The sequence below is a fragment of the Lacerta agilis genome, chromosome 2 (genome assembly GCF_009819535.1).
Source record: "Lacerta agilis isolate rLacAgi1 chromosome 2, rLacAgi1.pri, whole genome shotgun sequence".
Lineage (NCBI taxonomy): Eukaryota > Metazoa > Chordata > Lepidosauria > Squamata > Lacertidae > Lacerta > Lacerta agilis.
The window spans coordinates 28,450,838-28,478,795 of NC_046313.1; the positions used below are offsets into that span (position 1 = coordinate 28,450,838).

Below are 27,958 nucleotides of genomic sequence, written 5' to 3' on the forward strand. Positions count from 1 at the left end.
CTGCAGTTGAGAAGAGCAACAGCGTATTCTCTCTCGGTTTTCCTGGTAAACACCCAGTAAAAGATAGGTGGATGTGATGTCATCGTTCTCAGAGTTTGCCAACCCTAGGGATGGGTGAATCAGTCTGTTTGCAGCCTGTGTCGCTTTTGCAGGCATTCTGCAAGAACACATTAAGCTGCAATTTTAAAACATAATAATTCCACGTGACAATTCACATGTCTTCCCATACAAATAGAAGCGTATGGCTGCTGTCATGCTGGAGTTCATGTGGCCCCCAGTAGGCAGCCATGCCAACTCCAGCATAACAGCATGCAGGTAAGTGGGCAAGCAGGCCATTTGGCAAGTGAGCAGCGTGGGAGGAAAGGGGCCCAGGCAAGGTGTTGAACAGAGGGGAAGAAGTGGTCCACAGAGAGGTTTGACAACGGCTCTCTGAAACATCTGTCCTGCTTTGTTAAACATGGCATCAAACACCAAAAAAAACCCTAAGTTACGTATCACGCATAATAACCATACACCAAACATAACTGGCTGAAAATAGCATCAATATTGCATCATTTTTATCGTAACCTGCATATATTTACTCACACCAGTAATATAATCTAGAATAAAACAAAATGAATCTGCAAAACATGCAGGAGGATAATCATTCTACTAGAAAACCATAACACAAGAGTTCAGCAAGTCCTGTGTAGATCATATGATTCAGATGAAGGTCCCAAAGACCGACAGTGCTGGATATGGAGATGGTTGCTGTGGTCGTGCCAATCAAATGTGTAGGGATGTCGTTGTCTCGACGGGTGTACAAAACGCTAAGGAGTCTGGCGATAGAGAGTAGTCTCACCACTCCCTCCCCTGGAACCCAGGGCGCAGCGCCCCCTATGCCCCACCTTTCCTATGCCACTGTTCAGACCCACACATTGGGCTGGGAGGCACCGATCAGGTGAACTCATATCAGAAATAACAGAAGCAGAAGCATGCCAAGCCCTACCTCCTGCACTCAACTGGCTGCTCCTTACAGCAAAGGGGGGAACGTTTTGGGTACAATAATGACACTGTCTCGTCTGTCTTCTTTCAGTAAACATTACTGGGGAGACATGGGAAGGAGACAGTGCTGTTCTCGGCAGTAGTCATCCATCCCTCATGACTAGTAATGTTTGCCCCAAAGGGCAAGCAGCTCTACGTGGAACAGCACATTGTATTGCAGCTAAGGCCATGTAGAGATTGTAGTTTTTGAGGGCATTCTGTTGTTGATGCTTGCAGTAAAAATGATGACCCACCCTCTTACCCTCACTATGGTCTCAGATAAAGTAGATTTTTGAGACATTGCAACAGTAGTAGCAGCAACAACAACAACAACAGCAACTCAATAGCATCTATTTGACCAACAGTGGGTGAGAGATATTTACACTCTGGCTAACAAATGGTTCTTATCATACCACTGCCCAATTGCTAAAGAGCTACTGCCTGCATGGGACTTCTGATGCCAACTCTTGGATCTTATCCCTCGGGCAGTCAACCTAGTGCCCTCCAGATGCCCTCGGACTCCAGCTCCTATTAGCCCCAACCAGCAGGGTGAATGATCAGGGATTATGGGCGTTGTAGTCCAACTAAATTTTGAGGACACCACTTTGGCTGCCTGCATCTTATCCTATCTATCTTAAAGCAGGTTTAATCCATAAACTGGGCTCCTTTGGGAGGAAGGGTAGGATATAAATTTAATAAATAAATATGCTTTTCCACATTCTGTTTTGAATGCGTCTGATGGTGCTCCATGTGGCAGTCTATTGTGATCTCAGTGCTACACATGCATGCAAGCTTTGCACGGTGCCCACACAATGCTGATATTGAGTGGTTTATTATTATTATTATTATTATTATTATTATTATTATTATTATTATTATTATATTGAACAACATAAAAGGAAAAAAGGTATACTATACAATATGGGTGGCAATATGGGTCACTGCCCAAAACTTGGTTTGCACGAACATCACTGAGTCTGCAATAAACTCTCTTGATAACAATGCCGTTTGTGCCTCTTTCTAGTTGTTTCCTACTGAGCAATTATACAGACACTGTTGTATCCAACAAAGTCATTTCATGAGCAGAATGGCTCCCGCATACACGATGGGACTTCCCTTCCCTCTCTTCCCCCTTCACACCCCTGCCACTGCCTGCAAGTCTGCTCTGGAGTTTGGGAGAGGGACCTGGAGCAGGTTTGGGAGGAGAGCACAATGCAGTGGGGGGGGGGGGAAGGAAGTCCCTTTGCAATCTAGAAACATCCAGGTCTTGCCTGGAAATCTGAGGTTTTGTCTCTTTAATGTGAAGCCACGCCTAAACCACATGTGCTATTATGCCATTTGGCAAACGTATATACGTGGCAACCAGGCCAGGTTGGAATGTCTCTGTGTTCATGGAGCCTGGGCTGGGAGACAAGATCTGTCAACTTAGATTGGCCTTTTCACCTAGCGGATATGTAACTCCAAGCAAATTGACTGCAATGATACTCCCAAGATTTGAGGATCCCTCGACTCCCTGCATCTCCTGGTTGCATTTAATGAGCCACTGGCAGATCTTGAGTCAGGATGAATCTAGAGCAGAAACTCTTCTCAGGTTAAATTCCTGCCCTGCCAGACACAGGCTGTTCCTTTTTAAGATATAAATCCTCTCTCTTTTTTTTTCTTCTTCTTCCAGGGGCCCCAGTACTCTTCATTGTGCCATGGATAGTGGTGAAATTTCTTTATGAAAATATTCAGTAAGTTCCAGGACAATGTGTGTCTCTGCTGTGCAAACTGTTTGTAGGTTATCTGTAATGCTTCTGTCATCGCCAGGCAACTTAACAGGTGACATTCCTATGAGGGCTATGGGTGTGAGCAGGCCACATTGTACTAAGTGTGAGCAGCGGGGGTGGGGGTGCTGCAAGGAAGAGGGCAGGGGCATGTGTGCCAGGCCAGACTTGCTGCACACAATCCATGGTTTCTTTCTTTCTTTCCTGAGATGCTGGAGTACCAATCATAACATGGGGTTCTGGTGGATCCTGCGTTTCCCTGTGTTCCTGGCCATCTTGGTGAGTTGTGTTTATTCCTTGCCTGTCTCAGATGCCCACTGAACCGCCCACAATGGCTGCCCTCGCCCAACAAAATGCAGAGGGAACAATCATTTTCCTGCCTCCAGTCTTCTTATTTGGTGCTCCTGGAAAATGAATAGGGCAACCTCCAAGCAATAAAATGTCTAAGGCCCACAATGCTGACGCACCTTGTCAGGCCAGGGGTAGGTGGTGAACCTATTTTGGCCTGAAAGCTACATTAGCCATGTTGGGGGTATGCACACAGAGGCACACAGCCCACTTCCTTAACTGATGGATGCAGATCAGCTGAGGGAATTATCAACCCCTCTCCCACTTCATATAACGATCAAGTTGATGACAGGGGAGAGGGCACACAGCATCGCCGTGAAGGTGCTGAGCAGGGCAAAGAGGCTTAAACCAGCACTGTGTCAACTAATTAACTAAATTGTTTTTTGTGCTGACAAAATGCCGCTGGGGTGGGGTGAGAAAGCATTTCTTTGGGGACCCGATTCAGCCTCCAAGCCTAAGATAAGCCACCCCTGTTGTCCATGTTACCAATAATTCAGTATGTATATTATAGACAGCACTTTCCGTAAGTGCTCAAATCACAAATCACGTTATTAGCATGCATATGTACCAGTGACCCCGTAAATGCTCTGCAAATGTCTAATCCTATAGCCCCGACAAAATCGAAAATTCTTTCTAGTAGCACCTTAGAGACCAACTGAGTTTGTTCCTGGTATGAGCTTTCGTGTGCATGCACACTTCTTCAGATAGGCCCGGTGAAGCTATGGATGCATAGACATGGTCACAGCCTGGATGGGGCACTTTGGGGAGACCTGTGCAAGCCACTGAGAGCTTATGATGGGTCCAGAATTAATAACAGTAGTAATCGTGGCTAAAATTAGACCCTTATTTGCTATGCGTGTCTTTTGATTCTCCTGCAGTCCTGCCTCTTCTTCCCACTCAGCCGCTCTCTCTTTCTCTCTCTTTCAGATCAACTTCTTCATTTTCATCCGTATCATTCAGATATTGGTCTCTAAGCTCCGTGCCCACCAGATGCGCTACACAGACTACAAATTCCGGTACTGGCTCCCGCTCCCACCCTTCCCTGCTCTACAGTGCCATAGCTTTTTCCCGGGAAGGGAAGATTCTATTATGTCCTGTTTATGCCATCATTGCCCATGGCATCACAGCCTTCATAGGTTAGGGGTATCCCTTCCTCATGTCCATGGATATTTGGGATGGGTACACTGATGTGGGTTCATTAAGTGGCCTTCGATACGAGTCCAGTGGGTTTCCTTTCATGCCATTCATAAGCCCATTCGTTCCTCCACCAGGTAGGTGGTTCATACGGGGTTCGGACTGAATACTGTGGGATGTTGCTGCCTTTTGCTTGTGATGCATTCTAATTAGCTGATGCCCCATTTAGGCTGGCCAAGTCAACACTGACGCTCATCCCGTTGCTGGGAATCCACGAGGTGGTTTTCGCCTTTGTCACCGATGAGCATGCCCAGGGCACGCTGCGCTATGTCAAGCTCTTCTTTGACCTCTTCCTCAGCTCCTTCCAGGTGAGGCACACCAGAAGCCTGTTCTTTGCTCAGGCCCATTCAAGAACCGTACAGAGAGAGAGAAGCCTTTCTGGTTGCAATGGTTATTTTTTAAATGGCATTATTCTGATTGACTTCTCTGCCTCTTTAGGGAATGCTGGTGGCCATTCTTTACTGCTTTGTGAATAAGGAGGTAAGTGTGCTCTAAACTGGGGTGGGGGTGGGGGAGGAGGGAGATACAGGACATGCAAGCTTCTGCACAAGTAGTTAATGTATGGCAGCAAGGATGATTTCCACCTGTATTATCTGAGTGGTATTGGAGGCACAGCTGGGGCAAGATGCAATGTCTTTTGAAATACTGTCAGAGATGAGTGACCCACCCAGCTTAATTCAGGTGGTGAGAAGGCAGATGCAGTCAAAGCATGTGTGTCTGTCGCCCATGTAACTGGAACTGTGTGGGCAGAACACAACCAGTGCAGAGCTGTTCTGTACAAGTACAACGGAATCTGTGCAAGTGTTGTTGATTGCGTTTGCTTCTTTACATACCCATTTCTGTTGCAACCAACCAGCTGCACATGGTAAGAAACAGGTTTTGGAAAGGGGCATGTGCAATTTTCAGTGGGCAGAGCGGTAAGAGAGGTGGTGCTGGGCCCTTTCTCTGTCCGATACTTTCCCACCGCATCCCTCCCATCTCCAGTATGTCAGATCTTCTCGGCACTGCTGATTTTGGAATTTGAGGGTGTCATGTGGCGGGGGGAGATGCAGTAAAAATGGCAGTAGGAAACATTTTAGGAACCCACTTCCTTGGAAATTTTTTCCTTCTGAGGTTGCTTTTCACTACATGAAGCACACATGTTTGAATACACGTTTGTATGTAACTTGTGGTTGTGAGCCCTTGAACTGGCTGTATTTCTCATATGCATGAGATTAATACAGAGCTTATTTATAAAGGTTTATAATCCTGCCATTTGTGGCAAAGCATCCTACAGTGGATAATAATATTTAAAAATACAACCTCAAACCAGTAAATAACACACACTCCCCGCAAATGTTTCTATCTCCATAGGTGCAGTCAGAGCTCATGAAGAAATGGACGCGCTGGAAGCTTGGCTGGGACATAGAAGAGGAATACAAGCACACGTACAGCCACACACCCCATGTCCGCAACGGGGGTACCAGAACTGGCGAGAAGCACAAGCTGGTTGGCAACTACCTCAATGGGCTGGGCCGCAGCCAAGCAACCATGCACACCAGCACACAGTACCTGGAGAGGACAGCATGCAGTGCCAGTGAGAACTTGGCAGTGGCCGAGCAGCCCCATTGCTACGAGTTCCCTGACACAGCCGAGAGCAACCTCTGAAGCCGGCTTACCCGTCTGCCCCTGGCATATCTGGGGCCTGTCTCACTCTTTGCCCCCTGAGGCGGCCGTCCTGCAGAGCAAGGAGGGCAGCTGGCAGCCCAGGAAGCTGTGGGACATGTGACTGGAAAGTGTGCCCTCTGCCAAGCAGCTCGGCTCTGACTAGATGGTGCGAATTCCTTTTCCGTACTGGAGACATGCGTACGAGAGACCCAGCAAGACGAGCTGCCTTGCCGGTCCGCATGCCGAATGCTCCGGGGCATGAGATCCAGGGGTGAGCAGAATGAAAGGAAGGAGGGGGGACAGCCCAGCCACAGGGCATCCTGACAGAGGTGACAATGCCAAACAAGCTTTGTAGTGGGAGGAGATTCTGTACCATTGTTAGGAAACTTTGAAAGTCTGCACATTTATAATTGTGCCAGAATCAGCACTGATCAGACTTCTTAAGAATCTCAGATTTCCTCTTTTCTAAAAAAACAAAAACCCAACAAAAACCAAGTTTCTAGTCCTCATAAATTACAGAGAACAAGCACTATCTGCTAAATGGTGAACACACACACACAAGGGTCTGTGCAATTTTTTTTAAATCATCATAGGGAAGGATATATCTAGAGGCTATCATATGTTTCTTTCATTTCCCCCAAACAAATTGTGCAGCAAAACATGCAAATGTATGTAATAATTGTCCAATGCGAAGTGTCCCGTTTGCAAAAGGTCAAATTTAGTGGTTGCAGAACTTGGGCTCTCTGAGTACAAACTTTGCAGATCCACTTTCGCACATATGAAAATGTATTCTCTGGAACAGAGACACCTTTGCCTTCTGGGCACATGGGATGGCATACCACTTAAAGAGATATTTTGGGGCGGTGCAGAAAGCATTGCCTGCGGAGTTTGGAAGGAAAACAGTACTACCATTCAGTATATATATCTATGTGGAAGTGACACGGCTCACTTGGGTCATTGACTTTGTATGTGGCTGTACCATTGCATCCGCACTGTGGGCATGCTTGCGCCTTCTGTGCTGGGTGACTCTGTAAATCTACTTGTGTGGGCAATACAAGCTCTGAGGGCCACTTCTGTGTCTGCGTGTGTCTGCCTGTCAGTGCCAATGTTCGGGTGATTGAAGGACCCAATAAATTGTGCTATATGTCCTGGCAACTTAGACGGTGCCTCCTGATGCACTGAGATGTTTATCCTTGCTGGGGCCTGGACTGCCTTTCATTCACCAGCATGGACAGGAACAGGTGTCCTGCACCAGCCTTGTCCTTCAGAAGTACTAACCTTTCCAGGGAGGCCACGCAGCAGCTTTAAATTAGAACCACTGCAAGAAACAGGTAATTGCTGACTCCTAGCCCTGTGTGATGTGCCACCCAGTCTCCAAGTCCCTTTACAAAAGTGCTTCACTAACAGCCTCTGATTCCAAAATCTCCAAGCAGCAACCATTGGTACGTTCTTCTTTAAGAACACTGCATTCCATGCTGTCCAAAAAAAGCTGCTTATTTCTTTAAAAAAAAAAGATTTCCAGCATATGTACATGCACATGTACACGCACGCACAATTGTGGCTTATGAACAGGCACATAATAACTCCATGCATACACATTTTAGTGATGTGCCATAGCAGGACACCAACTGCAGTATGGAAGAAGTCTTCAGTGCAGGCATGTTAGGAAATCATCAGAACAGTCGGAGGCCATCAGCTTCCTGCTACTTCCCTCCTGCCCATTCCCACAACCCTCCCAAAAATGGAGGCATGGCATTTGCAGCCAGTCTAAACACTGGCGGGAAACAATCACCTTCAGCTGTAGCAGGCCTCAGGAGGCAGGTGGTGTGGTGGGGCAGGGAGCAGATTTCCCCCCAATCCTTACCTGCTTCCAGCCTGGTTTCTTACTCTTCCATCCCATCACTTGTCTGCCCATATCCTTTGTTGTAAGAAAAATCTGCCCTTATTTCTTACAACACCTTTAGTGTGGATTATTTCTGTGGGCACAGAATGCCTTCTAGCCATGGACTTGTTGTCTGGTCTTAGACAGATTGCTTTCTTTCTGCCTCTGCAGCTTTCCTGTAAATGGGAATCAACTATAAACAAAAAATGTGATTTTAATTATTTTCTGCTGCGTAGCAATTGTCCCATGGACTGCAAGAAGATCAAACCTATCCATTCTTAAGGAAATCAGGCCTGAGTGCTCACTGGAAGGACAGATCCTGAAGCTGAGGCTTCAATACTTTGGCCACCTCATGAGAAGAGAAGACTCCCTGGAAAAGACCCTGATGTTGGGAAAGATGGAGGGCACAAGGAGAAGGGGACGACAGAGGACAAGATGGTTGGACAGTGTTCTTGAAGCTACTAACATGAGTCTGGCCAAACTGCGGGAGGCAGTGGAAGACAGGAGTGCCTGGCGTGCTCTGGTCCATGGGGTCATGAAGAGTTGGACACGACTAAACGACTAAACAACAACAACAACAAAGCAATTGTCTGGCCTTGAGCAAGTATTTTTTAAGCCTTTGCTCCAACTGCTAAGTCCAATAGGACTGCTCAGGGGGTCTCCATCACAGGCGGTCATTCATCACACACAAAATATCAGAAGAAGTAGCATTTTTATTGTGAAGGCCTTGTTCTGTTTACTTATGGAGGAGGTGGGGGGGGGAAGGAGCATGAAAACATGATCCAGCACACTTGGGGTTACCCGTGGAAGGTTGGAGTTCCATTTCCTGCCTTAGATTTACTGTACAGTAATACCTCGTGTTGCGTACGCTCCGTGTTGCGTACGTTCACGTTACGCACCTCTGCGACCCGGAAGTCCTTCATGGAGCGTGCGCAATGTGCGGGTGCATAGAAGCGTTCTGCACACTTCGCGCATGCGCAGAAGTGCAAAAACCCTCAAACCTCCAGGTTTTTCTTTCTTTTCGTTCGCGTTACGTACTCTCGGGTTTCGTGGCGTGACCCGGAATGGATCGCGTACGTAACACGGGGTACCACTGTATATGACCTTGGTCAGCTCACTTTCTCTCGCCCTCAATTCTTGATTTGTTTATGAGAATAGTAAGAGTATATACTAAAGGGACATGTACACATAGAATGAGCTGGAATAAAGTTCAGGGGGTGCAGAATTGTAACGGGTTGATCTGAGAAAGGTCCCCCTAAAGCTGCCAAGGTGTATTTTTAAGATTAAATACTGTTCACATTATCTGACCTGGAATATACAAGCCTGAAAAAAAGCATTCCTATTGATATGTAATTTGATTTACAAAGCATTATTTGAGATAGCAACAGCAGGCAAAACTTGAAGATGGGACAAGGAGATCCTACTGAGGAAGAGGAGAGAGCAGGTGAGCTTGAAAATGAACTTGCAGCATGTCCCTGATCCTTTTCTATTAGGACGGAACCTGTGACCCTCCAGATATTGCAGGACTACAACTCCCCTCCTCACTGATCATTGACCATCTCAGCCAGAGCTGATGGGAGTTAGAGTCTAAAAACATCTTGAGGGCCACAGGTTTCCCATACCAGATCACTGAAATCATACTGACTGCTCAGCTCTGCAGCCCTGCCCAGTCGTGTCCTGAACCAGTACTGAACACACATGGCCAATCCACTAGTGGCGTCATTTCTGTAGAGGACCACACTTGAGAAAGTGCATGGCCCTTTTCCTGACGTGGGATGGTGACGCACCCATTGTGCTCACTTTGGATGCCTGCTGGACGGGTTACAGAAGAAACGTAAATTGTGTAACATCTTTCACAAACGTAGCACTTGTCGTGGCCGCCCCCCCCCCCCGGAGCTATGTGCGCAAACAGGAGAGCATAGTTATGTCACACACTTGTGCTCTCTCCAGCTCCTTTGTGCCTCTGCCTAAGGTGCTTTGGCAGCATGTGACTTCTAAGTCTCCCTGAGCTAGTTTTAGGAACGGGACAATCCCCTTGTTCATGGGATTAGTCCCCCCGTCTCTCCCCCAGTGCACCACCTCCCAAAACGTCCCCCCAAACAGGGAAGCATATGCCAAATTAACACTCAGCTCACTGTTACGCATGCACACCCTCTTCAGTTTGACAGTGGGGTACATGCACACAGCCAGTTATTTGCTTGGCATTCATAATGCCTGTGACCCTCCAGCGAATGCCTTCCTCGTTTCATCTCCCACTGGTTTTAATTCAAAACAACACCTCGTTCCCAAGCCATGAGATGTAGAGCTTTTTCTTCCCTCATTTGGGAAGGAGCACAATCCAGTGCCCTCTGCGCCCTCGGCCAGACCGCAGTCACACCTGGGGCCTGATTGGCTTAAGACCCAACAGACTGTAAACATGTCCCAGAGCCAACATCAATGGCCACAGGGTACCCACGCATTCTGTTTCGGACTCAAGAATCTGAAGGGCACAGCAGGCCCAAGCGACCATTTAATCCGAGCCTTCACTCCGTGTTAACATGCAACAGGAGAAGAGACGCAAAACCCCGCAAAGTAGGGCAATCTGTGCAATCTGGAGAAAAAATGCTTTCTGCTCCAAACGAAGGCAGTGATGGCTGTTTTGGAAATTCAGACATGCTGAACTCGCAGAGCTTACCAAATGCTTTCTTTTATTCCAGCAAGCATTTTAATTGAAGTCTGGTTTTAAAGGTTTAACCCATCTTTAGTCTTATCGTATTGGGTCCCCTGTACAACTGCTTAGAGAAGGCTGTGATGAAGCGGCATAATGTTGCTGGTATCCGCCTGTCTGGGGAGACAGTGGAAGAATGCACTATCAGGCGTAATGTCACACTGCTGGGAAGTTACAGTGCCTGCTGTGGCTGTACAGACTGATACAGGAGAGACATGTTTTATTGCAGCTGGGGCAGATGAAGGAATCTGGTTTAACAGTTACAGGTGCACCATGGCATTTGTTTTCTCTGTGCTCCTCCCAGCAGTCTAGAGGATCTGATCTAGAGGAGAAATGACCGCTTGGGTACATGACCTGTCTGTCTGTCTGTCTGCCTGCAAGCACTGCAGTTGTTTGCAAGGGATTCGCACACGGCGGGGCAAGCTTCATGCAAATTGTTGAAATAAATAAATGAGTTGCTATCTTGCATATAAGCTCACACTGCACATGGAATACAAGCCTAGTAGTCAGAAGTGCAAGTTGTCTGGGGAAACATAACAGCAGTATTTGCCTGGTTTATTATTTTCCTCTCTCTTGCAACCTGCACACCCAAGAGCAGCCGAGAATGGACTCAAGAACCACCACCAGCCATCTGTTCACAGGCCTGTGGTGAGCAAGGGGCACAGATTGAGCTGATGTTCCCCCCCCCACTCCCTGCAAGGAAGCCACTGCCGTCACCGGGTGCCTCTGACGGAGATAATGAGCCTAATTGAAGCAAATTGCCGGAGCGCAAAGGCACTTTATGCAAAGGTAGATATGGCTGGTGGCGGGTCAGGCGCATGCCATGGATGGCTCATTCTTCTCAGTTGTCAAAGTATCTCAAAAGTGAAGCCCAAGAAAGATGCCTGGTGTCTGTCCTCTGAAAGGGAGCGCCCACAATGCTGTTGCCTTCAAAGAGGCTGAGAGACTGCTGTGACCACCAGAGGGGAGAGAGGGGAGCAATTGCACTCTGGTTCTGTGATGCTCAAATTCCAAGACGAGCAAGAAAATACTTGATCTTGACCTGTCTCCCGCCGACTCAGTTCCAAGACTGTGTGGGATGGTGGACAATGTCACCATGGCAGAACTTTCATTAGTGTGTTTGTGGGCTCAGATGTGGACTCAAATGTTGCAGGTAAGCACCATAGGGCGAGCCCATAGCCAAGGGGGCTGGCTGTACCATCGTCATGAAGAGTCCAAGGAGACTGACTTTCAACGTTCACTGATACGAATCCTAGGCAGGCCTTGGACTCCTGGCAGCAATAATGCATGGTTGGCACACACCGCCCTTATCTCCCACCCTATGTAATTGTGCCCAAATGCAGAAAGCTGTGTCTCTTTTGGCACACTGAGTAGAGTTGGCAGGATAAATTACAGCCCAGAGAGCACAGCACCCTAGGCACTCCTGTCTGTCGTGTGGGCGATGCTGTGCCTCTGACAGCCACTTAGTCTCCAAGCGCAGACAGAAACTTATGTAAGAGCCCCATTGGGGTCAATTTCACGGTCCAGATCCTAGAGCCTAGGGAGCAGGCAGAGACCCCACCCACACAACACAGAAGGTGCTGGCAGACATTCCTTCCTATTCCTGGCATGGGATGCTCTGATCTTATCAACAAATGCTCATGATGGGAAACTCTGGCCTATGGTGTCATCAACTTGGCCCAGAAAGGTGATTTAGAAAGAGTTAAAGTTGCTGCCACTCTCTACCCCACTACACACACACACAACCTATTGATTCTTGGGGCTCTTTCTATGGCCCATAAATTGTACCCTGCCACGTGTGTCTCTCAGAGGACTACTCCCAAAACAAACTGTGTCAGCCCAACTTCAACACATCCCCCACTAGCTCCTCTTATCACTGTCTGCATTTCCCAATGAAGTGAGGCCCATTTAGGGAAATTTGTTCTCTTTGGTTGCAAAGTTCTCTCACAGTGCAAAGAGCAGAAAGCGAAGCGGTTTCCCGGGCCCCACCTGTGCTGCTTGCTTCCCCAGCACTCTTGGGTTCCACGCGCCACGGGGCAGGGCAGAAGATCAAATGCACTGACATTTTCTCCCAGCAATAAAGGACTGTGGCACATGTCATCTGCGAAGGATGGGCTTCCATGGTAACGGGGGATGCTCTGACAAGAGCAGCACTAGCCAGGCAGGAATCCAGACTTCTTAGGAGGAATGAGTTACCTGCTGGTGGACACAGGCATGACTAAACACTAGGAGACAAGGACTTATCACAAAGTACATATAGACCAGCTCTGCCTAAGCACAGGTGAGCAACTTGTGATTGTGGAAGGGGGGTGTTTTTAAGCCAGGCCATGCTGGTTCATATACACACATTTCCTTGCCCACAGGAGTGATGGACTCTGGAGCTAGCAGACTACTTGGAGATTATATGGAGAGGAGTCTGTAAAATTAGCAAGCTACTGCACAGATGTCAGGGACTGGTACAGTTGTTCCTTTGCTAAATATACAATTACTGAAAAGGAGGACAATCACTCTCGAGTCTTGTTTCATGTAGGAGTGGATATCCACAATCAATCTTTACACTAGCCTCAGTCCTGACTGATTTTCCCCATCCTTCTGTGCAATCAGTATCAAAAGAATAAGATTTCAGAAGAGGGGGAGAGAATAAGAGCATCAGAAGAGCGGGGGGGGGGGAGATGGGGCATGTGCAGCAATTCATGTGTCTTGCAAGGTGTCCAAGAAAAATATATAGGAAAAGAGAAACTATAGCCGTCCCATCCACCACTCTGGTGTCAAAACAGTGAGACTCGAATTCCTTCTCAAATCTCTTCTGGGCTTAATTTATAAGATTCCGCAAGGCCTGCAATTGAAACAGAGCTGAAACAGTCGGAAAGAACAACTATTTCCAGCATTATTTCATTTGAATGATGATTCAAGGCCCACGTATGAAAACATCACTTTAGAGTGTTTTATAGAAATGTGTTTACTATTCTGCTGCGAAGAAGTTCAGTAAAACTTCAAAACGTACTTTCACCACTTAGGCACATGCATTTCTGTGGATTAAAAGAGACATCATAATGTTTACACACTTTTAGATGCTAGCGCCTTAGGAATAATGTATGGAGAGGAAACGCACCATAATCAGCCTAATGAGTTTGGGAAGCTGTCATTCGGTTTCTGTCGCTCTCTTAGGGCCTTTATTTATCTCAATACTATCTTGTTTGTAACAACTCGGCGTTAATGGTAGTGATTCATTTTGCTCTTCACAGCGTAAAATTTGGTCATTAAAAGAAAATCAGATAACTGTCACAATCCTAGCTCTCTTACCAAATAAAATAGAACAAAACTGTTGGCTTCAGGAAAAATAAACAAACACATGCTAAACATATTCAGGAGCTATGTGGAATAAAAATGTTTCCACACTATAAAAACTCCTTTATAGTGGAAGCTAGTGGAAGCTAATGAATATGTAAACAAAGAGGACAAGAACCTCAAAACAAAACCCAGCCAAAATTAAGTACTTGATTTCAGGAAGGGCACTTGCTTAACTTTTCCTATCATTATCAGCTGGATTTTGAAAAGCTTCATAAAATCATGCTTTGAAAAAAACAACAACTTTGAATTACAAAAAGTCACTTTAAATTATATATTCTGCAGCTCAAAGCAGAAAAAGTCATTCAGTATCTAGATCCCCTTGTCATAAGAGAAACTAGTTCATTCATGGATCAGGTTAAAAGAAGAATGAGCCTTGAGATGAATGGAATTTTTCACCATGTAGAAAAGGTAAACTGCAGGGTGTCTCACCATTTACCCATTGATTAACTGGAAAAGGGAATGGAGAGGAAGTTTGCACAACTGGCAAACAATCAGTTTGATTTAGCATAGTTAAGCTCATAAAATGCTGCAACAGACTTACACACAGGTCTCATAAAATGCCTCGTAAGAAACAATGCAATCAAATTCAAGGTTGAGAAGCACAAGTGTTGGGATTCCTGAAAAATGAAGTATGCAGAAAAGACATCTGATAATCCTTACAGATAACAGAGCTCACTGAGAAAATATCAACCTGATTTACTGACAGTCATCAAAGAGACAAACAATGTCAGGAACTGTTAGGGGAAACATAAAAATAAAACCAGAAATATCACAGCCACATATATTTGGGGTGTCAGACTAACTTGAATACTGTGCTGTTTTCACCCTATCTCAAGAAGCTACTAATTTGTCACAGAAGAATTGAAGAAACTGCAGTGAAAAGCAAGTGCAAACACAGACATTTGTGGGGAGAAAAACAGTTTCCAGTATTTGCAATACAACCAACCTAATTTCATTCTGGTACATATTGTTTGAGTTCATTTTTGTCATAGGGCATTTGCCTTTTGTAATCCCAAATATAACTCGCATTCACTGCTGCCATGGCACCTCCATCGCTCAGGTTGCACAAGATAGTCCTTTGCCATCCCTAGAGATGTGTGGTCAAGGTTTGGTTCCAAGAGGCTTCCATTGACTATCCTTTTAAAAAACTAGTCATCTAGAGACAAATGTACGCTTGCCCCTTATTAAAACAGTGCTGCCGCCCCAAATTCATTCTGTACTTGCAAGTATAGACTGAGCAGGTACAAGAACACCTACACAGATCAAGTGTACAGACTGAATTGTAGAGTTAATGCAAGACATCCACCCGCAGGCATTTATCCACTATATTAAGTTGATGCAGAAATTTGGCTCTATTCCCAACACAGTCTGAACCAGACCACCAGGGATTCCATCAATGCCTGAGGGTTCCTAGATCCTTTCACGCAGACCACGTAACCAAATGTGTGTTTCGCGTATCTCAGCTCTGCGCCAACAGCAGTGTAATGAATACATAATTAAAGGATTAAATGAAGGGAACAACATTTTCTATCAGGGGCTGTTGGCCAAGCGCGTCATTAGAACTGAGTCACAACAATGAGCAACTCATTTCCAAGAACCACCCCCTCTAGATGCGGAAGAGGAAGGACTTACTGACGCAAGGTGCAAATAGAAAAGAGTCCCTCCCAATTTCTGGTAGCGTTATGTATTTCACAAGGGGTATATATGGCCAATGACAGATCTGTTCTCCTTGAAAATCTTCAGGGCATTTTAGAAGCCAACTCCATACTCATCACTATTCTGATAGATGAAATCCAGCAATCAGTTTACATACATCATTCACAGGGGTTTCTTAGCCTATTGTCATAGCAAACTGTCCTAGGTTAACAGGAGTCCTGTGGTTATCTGGCTACTGTCAGGATTGAATATAGAAAGTCTAGGATTCAAAAGCTGGCTCAGCCCCAAGCTCATTGAGTAACCCTAGGCTAATCAGTTTCTCTCCGCCTACCTAATCTACAAAGGGCAGGGACTGTGAGGGCAACTCCAGGCTGCATTTTGCAGGAGGGATTCAAGTGCAAACCTGGACATTCGGGCTGCACAATTAAAGTGAATTAGAGTGCGCTGTCACCATAATGCAACAAATCCTTTTTTTAAATGGATTTTTGTGATTAAGAAAGTGAAGAGGAAGTGCACTGGCATGAATGGTTAACGGAAAGGTGTATGAACACCCTACAAGCATATCAGAACAGATCACACATAAACTAGCAAAGACCACACATAAAATAACCTCAGCAAAGACCACACATAAACTAACCTCTGCATAGGGTTAAATTGTGCAAGTAAATGAGGATGAATGCTCAATAAATAGGTTGTCTGGAGGAGCCCCAAGATTAACATTCCACACGGAGCACCTTGGAAGGGCAGCATACAGGTGCGGCAGGTAAATTATCGCTTTAAAACTTCTCACACATAACCAGATAGATGGTTGGGTGATGCTGTGTATTCTCATCTGAATGAAAAGAGCTGAAGATGTGTTTGGAGGAATCAACTCCCTCAGCACCTGGGCTAGCTTGGGCATAAGGAAGACTAGTCTTGAAAAATTCACACTTTCTGTGTCAACAAGTCTTTATTAGGGAAATCTTCATATTTTGAAGCTAGCCCTTGTGGGTTAGTTAGCTTATTAAGACCACTTTGCTCTTTCTCACACAGGAAAGGTCAAAAACACTTCATTATTTCTAGAACTTAACTCCCCGCCCCAACTATGCTGGATAACTGGAAAACAAGCGGTGCCATAATAAAAAACAGACTGCAGAAGTTGATTTTGCTTAGCACAGAAGATACTAAGAGGTGACATAATTTAGTATTCAACTACTTGAAGGCCTGTCAACAGCAGGAAACAAATAGAAGAGCTCTACCAACCATCTAAAAGGTTGATACTTAGCTTTAGGAAGAACATTTTACCATAACTTGTAAGAATGATAGAAAACTATACAGTAAATGTTTGGTTAGGAATATGGTGGAATATGCTGATGTAGCTGAACTATTGTACATTTTAAAACTCAGTTCCCTATTAGTTTAATGATCAGTAGCCTGCCTCAGAATAAACCAAGTACTCTTTGGATATTAGGCTATGCAGGTGCCAGTTCTTCCTTTCCAGGAGTTCTTCACTCCACCTCTGGGACACAGCAAGTTTATACTCAAATTATTTCTAGCTTTTTTATAAGTTGGGAACAGATCACAAGGCATACATCTACCTATATTAACCTTAGTTACAGGTGGGTAGCCGTGTTGGTCTGCCATAGTCGAAACAAAATAGAAAATTCTTTCCAGTAGCACCTTAGAGACCAACTGAGTTTGTTCTTGGTATGAGCTTTCGTGTGCATGCACACGAAAGCTCATACCAAGAACAAACTCAGTTGGTCTCTAAGGTGCTACTGGAAAGAATTTTCTATATTAACCTTGTTTGTACATTTTTCTGTGGCGCAACTGGGACAGCATACTGAGCAGGTCAGGCCATCAACTCAATCTAGTCTGGTAAAGTTGATGTTCTTGTGACTGGTTTCTTTTTCTTGTCTATTCACTCCCTAATGAGAGCCAAGACTTCGCCACCAACGAGGCATGTTTAATTTGTATCAGCACTGCCATCTTCAGACAAAAACAGGGAACACCCCACAAATTTTATCCAAACTTATTTCCCCATCAGGACAGAGAAAACATGGGAGTTCAAGGGCATTGCTTCACACTTTGGCTCCTTTCACTAGACATGAGAGAGAAAACAGAGGAATGAGAGAAGAGGGTGGTCTTTGTTGGACTCAGTTTTATGGCATTTTTATTTTCAGCCAGCCAAGCTACTTCCGTTTTATGGGCAGAAAGGAATGCAGCCTCCTTACATTTATGGATGCAACCAATTAAACAAGTTTTGATCCATCCAGCTAGAGCTTGGGTAATCCAAATTCTCTCTCTTGTGCCATATTGTATCAAACAAGTTGCTGACTTCCAAGTAGAACTGAAAGTGGAACAAAGAAGGCCTCACATGGGTTGACACACCACTTCAGGCCCCCTGTTGCCCACTGAGCAGATCTCACCTTATCCACACCTGCACTGCTGTATAGCCACAAGGTAATTCCTGCTCTTCATTCTCCTATAACTTATAACACTTTTTAAACCATGTTTGGCAACGCACTATCCCTTTCTATACACGTTATACAAATCTTGTGAAATCAGAAATCACTGTGATTTCAGGGATATCACAGATTAATGCAAGTCTTGTAGCAGAATCATGAGAACAGTGGTTAATTAGCTACCAAGTAGCTAATTAACAATAGGAAATGTGTCCAAAGCAGACAAGCAAATAGGCACAATAAAGACAACTTTTTTTTTAAGCTTTCTGTTAGTGTGTGGACAATGGGGACAGACTCAATATGCAGATGTGGGCATATCTGTATCATCAGGGATGAGCATGGAATAGATGCCACAGGCTTTACTATCCTCATATCTAAGGGCCTACATGGATGGGTGAATTCTCAGAAAGGGAAGGCAGGAAGATGATTAAAAACACAGAATAGGAAATGTGACCATGTCTGTTGGACAGAATATTCCTTATTTTCTGGGATCAACCAAGCGACATTGATCTGTATAGTCAGATAAATAGCAACTAACATGGGGCAGTCTCACTGTCCCATCCCGTCCTTGTGTATTTGGATGGATATAACAAGATCAAACCACTCCTAACTCTTCCCAGTTAATGCAACACAAAAACCCCACCCTTTGTGTTAATGAGTGCTTGCTGACACATCAGCTAGGGAAACTGTTCCACCCACATCAACATCAGATACGTGTTTTTACTCTGAACTCTCCACAGGTTTAAATCTATAGTATGAGTCAACACCCTTTTTCTTTCTTTCATTAGATGGGTTTCTCTTCAACGTGCAAGGTATTTTAGGACAATTTCAATGCAAAACAAATGCACAGTATTTTTGTTGTTGTGAGAAAGCTACATGTGCCCTTGCCTCCAAGCCAATTGCAAATTCACTGCATTTTTTAATAAAAAAAAAATACTCAAGCTACAGTATTTTGCTACTGGGAATTTGCTATTTCCTGTTATTTGCCACAACTGTTGCAGGAGTGAACACTGTACATACCTAAAAGTGATAAGCTTCCCTGACCCCATCATTTTGCCACTTTAAAAGGTTCTTTAAAAGCTGAATCTTTCTGTATCTTTTCTGAATCTGCTGTATCTTCCAGGAACAAACTTTTGAGCCCCCCCACCCCTCTGAAATGGAGTGGTGGTGGAAAGGCTATTCCCTGCAACAATATTCCTGTTCCTCTAATATTTCATGTATGAAGGGTATCATGTCAACTTGTGCTGGATTAGAGCCAGCGTTAACAGCAAGGACTATTAAATCCAGTTACTTTTGTGATTTGGTAAAAGCCCTCACTTTTTCAGAGGCGAAAACATTTTTTTTTATTTAACGTAATTAGACCCACTCTGCCAAAATTTGACCTCATAACCACAAAAAGAAATCTAGGCCACAAAATGCAAGGGGCAAAGGGGTAATATCTCACAAACCTCACAGGTCAGACTCTCTAAATAGGATTGTGTTTCAAGAGATTCACAGTGGCCAGAGGTGACAGGGTTCAGCCTTGGTGAAGTGATGGGGGAAATCTTGCATCTAGTAAGTGTAATTTAGATGGCAATAAATCCTCTGGACCAAAGGAGGAAAACAGATCTGGGTATATTAATAGATGCAGCATTTAAATCCGTCCCCTCAGACAGCAACAGTGATGTCTCATGCTTTCTTGCAGGACTGTGGTACCTTATGAGTGTGGAAAACAGTGCAGGTTTCCAAAGCCATTAAGCTGGCTTCCACACTCCTATGTATAAAGCGTGCGGCTGTAAAAAGAGTGTTCCATGTTGTTAATTCACGTTCCAGTGCCACACTCTCAATCACTTAAGCTGAATAGAATCCTCCACTGCTCACGTTAAGTGTATGCTAAAAGGATTTGGAAAGCACACTATTTCACAACTTTTGATCATTTGAGTATGGCGGGCTGGGTAAGAGGTGACAAGCTCATCTCAAGAGACCACGAGCATGTGCCCTGAAAATCCACAACAACGTGAATTATACAAAAACAAGATGACGTGTGATCATCTACAAATACAGCCGCCACGTTAAGTAGAAGGCAGAGCGTAGGGATTGGCAGCTGGAGGCCCAGGGACAAAATCCAAGCTGGCAAATGATTATTTATTTAGCTCCAGAATAAAGTTTCTGTTTCCAAAAATACACACACACACACACACACACACACACACACACGTACCTTAGACACTTTATTCCCAAGCATCCACACCAGGGTTGGTTTCCGTACTAGGTTAGTGTGAAACTGAATTGTGAAACCCAGCCATACAGGCGGGGTATAAATAATAAATTATATAATTATTTTTATTATTATTGCTTTATTCACTCACTTTCCACAAGGCACCCACATGATGTCAGCATCCAACTGTTGTCCCCCTGTGTTTCTTCTATGGTTCTTCTGCCTTTTCTCGAAGCTCAGAATATCTGCTTTTAATTTTTTAATAGAACTGGTTGCAGTTTTTCTGCACACGCAGATAGCCATAGCTAGGCTTTTCCAATTCCAATGTGTGTGGTGTCTTATTGGGCAGGTGAACATATCAAGCAGTATCACACCTCCACTATCACCTCTATAAGGGACATCTTTGCATCAAGAATTCTTTATTATTCCTTTAGTTCCGATCATTAGCTTCACGACACTTTTTTGGCCATACTTATTTAAAAAGTTCAGTTTTTCACACAATAATGACAAAATGAAAGTGCCATGGTGCTAACTTTTAAGATTTAAGACTCACCCCTCTTTCTCTTCATTGCCATCATTTCAGCACTGCAGATTTTCCCTATCACTTTTAAAGACCTAAAGGTAATCTCATTATTGCACTTAAATAAATAAACTAAAAAAAAACTGACTATAGGAAATGGCTGCCCAAATGTCTTTGTCCTCCTTTACACATGTAAGCTGTGTGTTGCACACTAATGTGGATGGTACGTAGCAGGATATACACATATAATTTTTTTCCCCACCATGTTAATTCAGCATTTTTTAAACATAGCATTCTAAACTCTCTGGTCAAAGTCCATACCAAGCCCATCACTCTTGAGTGATTAAGGGTCAATTTACATGATAAATGTTTATGTGGAGAAATCAACATGAGCTGATTGGTTCCATATAATCTCATCACATTCCAGTTGCGCCCACATTTGGAATATATTTTGGGGGTGGGTGAGTTGCAAAGGTGTCTGGTCTGACGATGCAGCCACTCAGGTGAGAGGTTGCAGGGACACTGCCCAATCAAATCAAAGGAAAGACTCAAATTGTGTAGGTGTAACTTCACACAAACAGCCACATGGGTTAGCACTAATGAATGACCATTCTGTAGCCTTTTCAACAGAAGGGACAGGTGTGATCAGCACATTTACAGTCTTTGGCTTCCCTACACAATGGGTTGAGGGCTGACATCTAGCCTCAAAGATTCACAAAGCACTGCATATTCCTGTATCTATACCTGTATCATCAAAAAGCTGGGGCAGGAAGACTAATCCTGAGGCTGATAATATTTTCTGAAATTTATAAAGCCTGCACACATCCCAAAATATCTGGTTAAGAACAAGGGACATAACTACATATTACCAAAAACATGTCTAGTTCTCCTTGTTTTCCTCAAAAATGGGGTGGGGGGGGAAGCTAGACACAGAGCTGTTTTGGGCTGCAACCCCATTTTCCCTGAGGCAGCATAGCACTAAAGCATAACCTATTAAACACCAGAAAGAGCAATAATGATTAATGGAAAGAAGTAACCTCTATGGACTAACCCCACAAATAGAATGTAAACCTATCCCAAGTAAAGATTTACACTTTCAGAGTATCTTGGAAAACTTCCCTCTTTGTTTAGCTTGGACCAACAAGTAAGATCTCATTTAATTGGGTTAATTCCCATGTTGGCTTCATATTTCAGCCAGAAAAAGAAACCCTGCAATATTGCATGGAGGGAAGTGCATGATTAACGGTGCTGAAGGATTTACCGAAACCATCCCGTTTATCATTATCACACCACGGGCAACCTTTATTTTCTTCATTTGATCTTCTATGTCTTCCTTGATGTCTCCTTGGCACTATGCTCCATGTTGCTTTCATAGCTACATTTTTGTGCTGCCTGTTGGCAGAGAAACACACTCTGTTCTAATCCAATTCATTACATGACATTTGGTTAAAGTAAACAAATTGGTCAGGCTGGGTGCAAATATTGTCCACTTCAATCAAGATTGGCAAAAGCGCTCAGCAAGTTGGATATGATTTCAAATCTAGCATAAAGATAAGATTTGGGAAATCAGACTGAGCTAAAATATCCACAGCACAGCAAACTACTGAGGATTCAAGCGTTACCACATTTGGGGGGGCTGATTCAGTTTGCTGCGGTAGGAAAATCCTGCTAATCCAGCTAAAGGTAATAATATCACCTGCAGCCAGATTACAGTGTGAAAATAATGTTAGCTTCCTGTTGACCCTACAGGCACCATTGCTTCAGTTCCCAGACTTCAAGGAGTAAAAATACCTTACTAAGCAACACTCCCTACCCTGTTGCCTTAGGGGAAATGGATGTCTGAAAGTCTCCACCATTCTGCTGCAGAGGCACATGTGTTCTGTGCACACAAAAACTTCTTAAGGTGTCAGCTAAGACTACTCAACATAACTCAACACCAGATAAACCCAGTGCTAATCCTAATAAGCACCAGTGTTCCAAGGATAGGAAACACTGTAGGTGCCTGCTGCCAATCACACAGAAAGTGACCATGTCATTAGCCAAGGAAATACCAAATTGTGAGAAAGGCCTTGCTTCACAGTAGGTGTCACCTCATAGCTAACATGAAGCACTTCTCCCAAGCAGCCTGCAACTCCACCTCCTTCACAGCACGATGTGAACACCATTCTAAGGGGCACAAAATGTGTATCCAAATGGCAACTGTTTACCAAGCACTAGGATATCTTTCTGAATACTGATAGCTAAATGCAGCACACCTAAGGGACTAGATGTTTCATAGTTCCTTCTCCCCTACAAGATTGCAAAAGGGATTTGAATGCCCTTCTGGAGGCTTAACAATCACAACCGCATCAGGTTAGGTTGAACTGTAAAATTATTCCAGACAGACTAAGTTGCAACTAGCCCAGCACCAATGGAGAGTAATAGTCAAGTAGAAACACAGGAAGCTGCCAAGTACTGCCATAAGGGCAACAAAAGGAACAAAACAAATCCCCTTCCTTTTGAGAAAATTCACTCTGGGTCAGGTGAAGCAGTTCAGAACACTGAGAACAACATGGAACCCAAGGAAAGATTGGTAAGCAAGTCCCGTTCATGGGAACCCAGCTAGAGATGCAGGATAAATTCTCAGAGCAGAATGTCAAAATGACTAACCAGATTTTATTTACAACACTCCTTAAAAGACAGACACAGACCAAGAGGGGACATTACAAAGGGAAAAGAACAGCCACCATGCCCCTTGCCTACCCAACTCTGAGCAGGGTCCCCAACATCACTGCCTGAGCTGGACACAAACATAGGCACTACTGCCACTTGCCAGTGCCCAGCACACACCAAGGCTGTCCCCAGCCCTGCTGGGGCACAGGGGCTGGGCTCTGGGGCTAGCTCAGAAATGCTACCTGCCCCCCGGCTGGGGCTGCAAGTCAGCAGAGTGTAAAGACAGCAGAACCTGGAGTACCTGCTCAGCTCAGAATAAGGGAGTCGACTCAGTTTTATCCTATACAACAGAATCCCAAAAGAGTTTTCCCTTGGGAGACTTTGTACCTGGGTCCCTCAGCCTCTGTCTTCAGCGTTTCTCCACTGTTGTGCCACAGAGCTGAGCAGATAGCATATGGAGACCATAGCACAACACTCTTTCATCCTCCAGTCTAAAAGCTCAGGTACTGTATGAGGAGTCAGTCTGAATTCTCACAATGTACTGATAGGGTGGACTACGAAAACCCATATTGCTTCTGTCCCATCATCCTCTCTTAGCCTTGCCCTAAGAAGGGCTGGGCTTTTGAGATGGGTATAGGGAGAGATTAGATATTGTTCCTGATTCTTCTGCCTTATTCCACACTCCTAAAACAGACAGGGTACACACCAACCTCTTGGCCACCATCAGAGTAAAATGTCATTTACTAAGGGGGAAAGGTAATTTCTGGGGCCAATTGTAGAATGAAGGCAGGCAGGTGGCCAGGCCAGGCCAGGCCAAGGGAAGCTGTGAAGAAAAGGCAAGAAGCCTATCCTTCCTTAGGGAATTCAGAGCCAGCCCCAGGCACAAGCCAGACCAAAGGAGGAAACCAACACAAAGTCATCAAATTCATGTACCAGTGGCCACACGCCAGCACTTGGGGCTGAGGCAGGCCAAGCCATTTTAGGATTTCTTAGCATCCTGTGTGTTCCGCCGCTTTAGGTCACTCAAGTCAACAGGTCTGAAAGCTGTCAAAAAAGAAGAAAGGAGACACAATTTAGCATAAGATTCCTGACTACCAACATTGCTTTCCATCAATACTCCCTCCAGCCTGCCTTGATAAGAACAAAGATGCTAGACTCCCCACCCTCACCTAACAGTTAGTACCCTAAACTGGAATTGAGATCACAGGTAGCCTACACACCTAATTAAATGGTTTAAGTTGGTAACCAGACCTATTCAACACAACAGGCCATTACTACAACCAAGGGGTCTACAGTTCTACCTAGAATGATAACCTAAATTCTGCAACCAGAAAATCTCTAATATGCAAGGAAGTAGGCACATCTATATTCCGGGGGTCCGTACTTAACCTGAAAAGTCCGTAACTGGAGGCATCGCTTCTGCACATGCATGTGGCACAATAGAGCGCTTCTGTGCATGCGTGCATGGCGAAACCCGGAAGTATACACTTCCGGGTTTGCCGCGTTCACAACCCAAAAGTTACAATTCCCTGAGCGGTACTTAACTCGAGGGTCCACTGTATCCTCCTATACAAGAGAGTTTTCACCGTATATCAGAAGAGCAAGTAAGATGAGGACAAATGGGCTTCCCAAGGGAACAAATGTCAGAGCCTGGGGCCAACTGCTGAAAAGCCCCTTTCATGCACAGCCATCTAGCTCAGCCTCAGTGATAGAAAGACCCAGAACAGGGCCTGAATTGAGTCAACAGACAGATCTGTATTGGAGCAGTCAGTCCAGGCCATATAAACCTTTAAAAGTCAACACCAGCACTTTGAACTGAGCCCAGAAACCATCTGGGAACCAATGACAACAATGCTTCTAGTGATGGGTTCCAGTTAGGATTCTTTCAGCTGCATCTTGGACTCGATGTTTTCAAATGCTCTGCAAAGGTAGTCCTACATATAGTGCATCAGAGTAATCTAAACTGGCTGCCACCAAGGAGGTGTAACCATGACTAAATTAGACCTCTCTTTGAAAGGGGGAAGCTGGCAAAAGAAAACTCACTCTTCAGACTGGGGTTTGGCATCTTCTCCACATACTCCTCCACAAGTCCCCGTTCACCACTTGCCATCTGACTGCGGAGATCCCGCTCCACACACTGCCATGCTGCAGAGAAGGGGAACAGTTAAGGTGGGGATAAAACTTCACATGGAGAATATGGAAGAGCCCATTCCTTTAGCCCAAGAGTACTGCCAGCTTTTGGCACCCTAAAACAGCCTAGACACCAAGCAGTGGTCCCACCGTTACTACTGGAGAAGTCTTTAAATGCAAATAAAGAAGCAGGGAGGCAATGACAGCTGTTTGTAATGCTGGATGCAGAATCAGAGGACAAGTCTCATATACCCTCAGAACTGTCGGTTCCAAGAGTTGGATCCATATCTAAACATTCCAATGAGCCTCATCTTCATTTTCTCCACTTTCCCACACCCATCTTAAATACTTGAGTAAGGAAAAAATAACACCCAAACTGGAAACTGCACTAGAAACATATGTAATATACAGGGTAAGAGGTAGGGAAATGTGCTACTGACTCTGTGGAGATGCAGCAACTGCAGAGATCAGCCTTCTCAAATGTAAATACTGCACCTTCAGAGATGAAACGCACATTCTCCTCATGTGCAGGAGTGAAGATCTCACTGCTGTTGCTTGGGGAGCGAGGGCTGCTGTTTCTCTTGCCATTGTATACAACTCGGGAGACAGGAGAACTGGAAGTGCAGTGGAGACCCCAGTGAGAGAGAAACAAGACACTGATCTTTGCCACAAATAAAGAAGCGAGAAAGGAAGATTTATACTAACTATCCTGGCAAAAGGATCCTTTAGCTCTACAGACCATTCAATGCGGCTGCTATTACAATTTTCAGAGAGTGTGACAGACACAGATTGCGGTTGTGCTTAGTTGTCATTTACATCAGGAGTAGGCAGACTTCAGGCATGCAAAATCTACTTGTGCTTTTTTTAAACTAGAGCTCAATGATCAAACAATCACAGCCAACTCACAAGAGTTGCACACTTAGAATTGATAAATACTGAGCTCAGGAATTTGTTTTGAATTTGAGCACTGAACTAGACTGAACTCACAGTCCTTCCATACAAAAATCTACCTTGGGTTACCCCCTCCCTCCCTTTTCATCACTTGAGCCGCATGACTTCGGAGGGGTGGTAATTTTGTTATTGTCAGTGCCAAGCAACTGAGAATCAAAAATCCTTACTGATCTACTTCAAATCACCCAGAGATCTATTCTGATATCCCTATGGCCAACCCCTGATTAGCACGACACCTTCTCATGTACAAAGTGCTCGTGTACAAAGTGTTAAACAGTTATTGTTTCAGACCCAAAACTAAAGTTATATAGACAAAGAATAGAAGCTTGGAGGAACTGACATCCAAACATTAACTAGTGAACCTAGGTGGGGGAGGTGAACACAAAGACCCTGCTAATGACCAGTTAAAGGTTCGATCAATGATATCCATTTACCTTTATTGCCCACACCATTCTTGAACCACTGTCAGCAGCTAGCAACACAGAAATATTTTTGGTACATAACCGTGGTATACACAACCACCAAAGACAGCAAAATCAGCACTGTGGGCTGAAAGTCTCCAATCATCGAGGAGTCAAGACATTCTGACAGCCCGCTTGGCACTAACACAAGTTCAGTTCTCACAACCCCATAACTTTTCTCACCTCGTCATGGCTGCCTCTTTCCCAGCCCTGGCCCAGGTCCTGGATATGTGGCTTGGCGGTGCTAAAACAAAGATAAGACACTGAGCTCAGTGGGGACGGAACCTCAATAAATCCCACGGGTGGGGACAAATTGCTCCAGTAACCCGACTTCGGGTGGAAGCATCTATGCCCACCTCTGCTGTTACATTTAAGGAGACTGCAGCATCTTACAGGCATAGAAAGCAGGATCCCAACCACCCTTGTACCACACTACCGGTAATTCCCACCCTATCGCTAAAAATCCCCGAAAGTGTCAAAAGAAACCCTGGAGCCCCCCCAACCTCCACTTCGGGACCCCACCGCCCTCCTCCCTGCTCCGACTCCAGTTCTTGAGGCACCTGCGCCTTGGGGGCACCCCAATACTTCCCTCAACAACCCCCCCAATCCGCACCCCTATGCTACCCTCAGGCACGGAGATGGTTTGTCAAGCTTCCTGAAGGAGGTGCGGGGAGAGGGAGGCCCAAGCAGCCACACTTCCTTCTCCCGGCCCCGAACGACAACAAGGCAGACGTGGAGTTTGGGGACTGCGCTACTAGGCCCAGAGGAACAGAAAGGGAGCACTTCTACGGGGGGCCGGGAAAGAAAGGGCGCCCCACTCGCCGCGGCCCCACCCTCAATTCCCCACCCCGCAACCCTGTTCACCTGGGCCCGGGTTAAGTCCCGGCTTCTCTCGCTGCTGCCAGGCCCGGGGCGGAAGAGAGAGCCTAGGCCGGGCTGCGCGTGCGCACTGCGGGCGAATGGGCCCGGGTAGCCCCTGCACCGAGTACCCGAGGGAGGAGGTTTCCATGGAAACGGAGCGGCTGGGCA

The 27,958-nt window shown here is 45.2% G+C and overlaps 2 protein-coding genes across 4 annotated transcripts in view; one reads left to right on the top strand and one right to left on the bottom strand.

The window, feature by feature from the left end:
- The window catches only part of GCGR (glucagon receptor), a 39,658-nt gene extending 32,519 nt beyond the window's left edge, over positions 1-7,139 (top strand). The window contains exons 9-14 of the mRNA XM_033139086.1: positions 2,696-2,756; positions 2,999-3,068; positions 4,065-4,153; positions 4,501-4,639; positions 4,770-4,811; positions 5,685-7,139. Coding sequence (XP_032994977.1) covers positions 2,696-2,756; positions 2,999-3,068; positions 4,065-4,153; positions 4,501-4,639; positions 4,770-4,811; positions 5,685-5,978 — 695 coding nt within the window. The 3' untranslated portion in view covers positions 5,979-7,139. The remainder of the gene's footprint in view (positions 1-2,695; positions 2,757-2,998; positions 3,069-4,064; positions 4,154-4,500; positions 4,640-4,769; positions 4,812-5,684) is intronic.
- A 16,231-nt stretch (positions 7,140-23,370) lies between these two features.
- On the bottom strand, positions 23,371-27,953 carry MCRIP1 (MAPK regulated corepressor interacting protein 1). Of its 3 annotated transcripts, none has more exons than XM_033139087.1 (5): positions 27,794-27,953; positions 27,113-27,173; positions 26,013-26,131; positions 25,431-25,532; positions 23,371-24,431 (listed from the first exon to the last, which is right to left on the bottom strand). In XM_033139087.1, exons 1-5 carry the CDS (start codon positions 27,936-27,938, stop codon positions 24,367-24,369), a joined length of 492 nt encoding a protein of 163 aa, XP_032994978.1. In that variant the 5' UTR covers positions 27,939-27,953; the 3' UTR covers positions 23,371-24,366. The 3 variants fall into 3 exon arrangements, with proteins under 3 accessions (XP_032994978.1, XP_032994981.1, XP_032994980.1); XM_033139090.1 differs by lacking the exon at positions 27,794-27,953 and adding an exon at positions 27,554-27,724; XM_033139089.1 differs by lacking the exon at positions 23,371-24,431 and having other exon boundaries at positions 25,433-25,532; positions 25,958-26,131.
- Between the last annotated feature and the right edge of the window lie 5 nt (positions 27,954-27,958).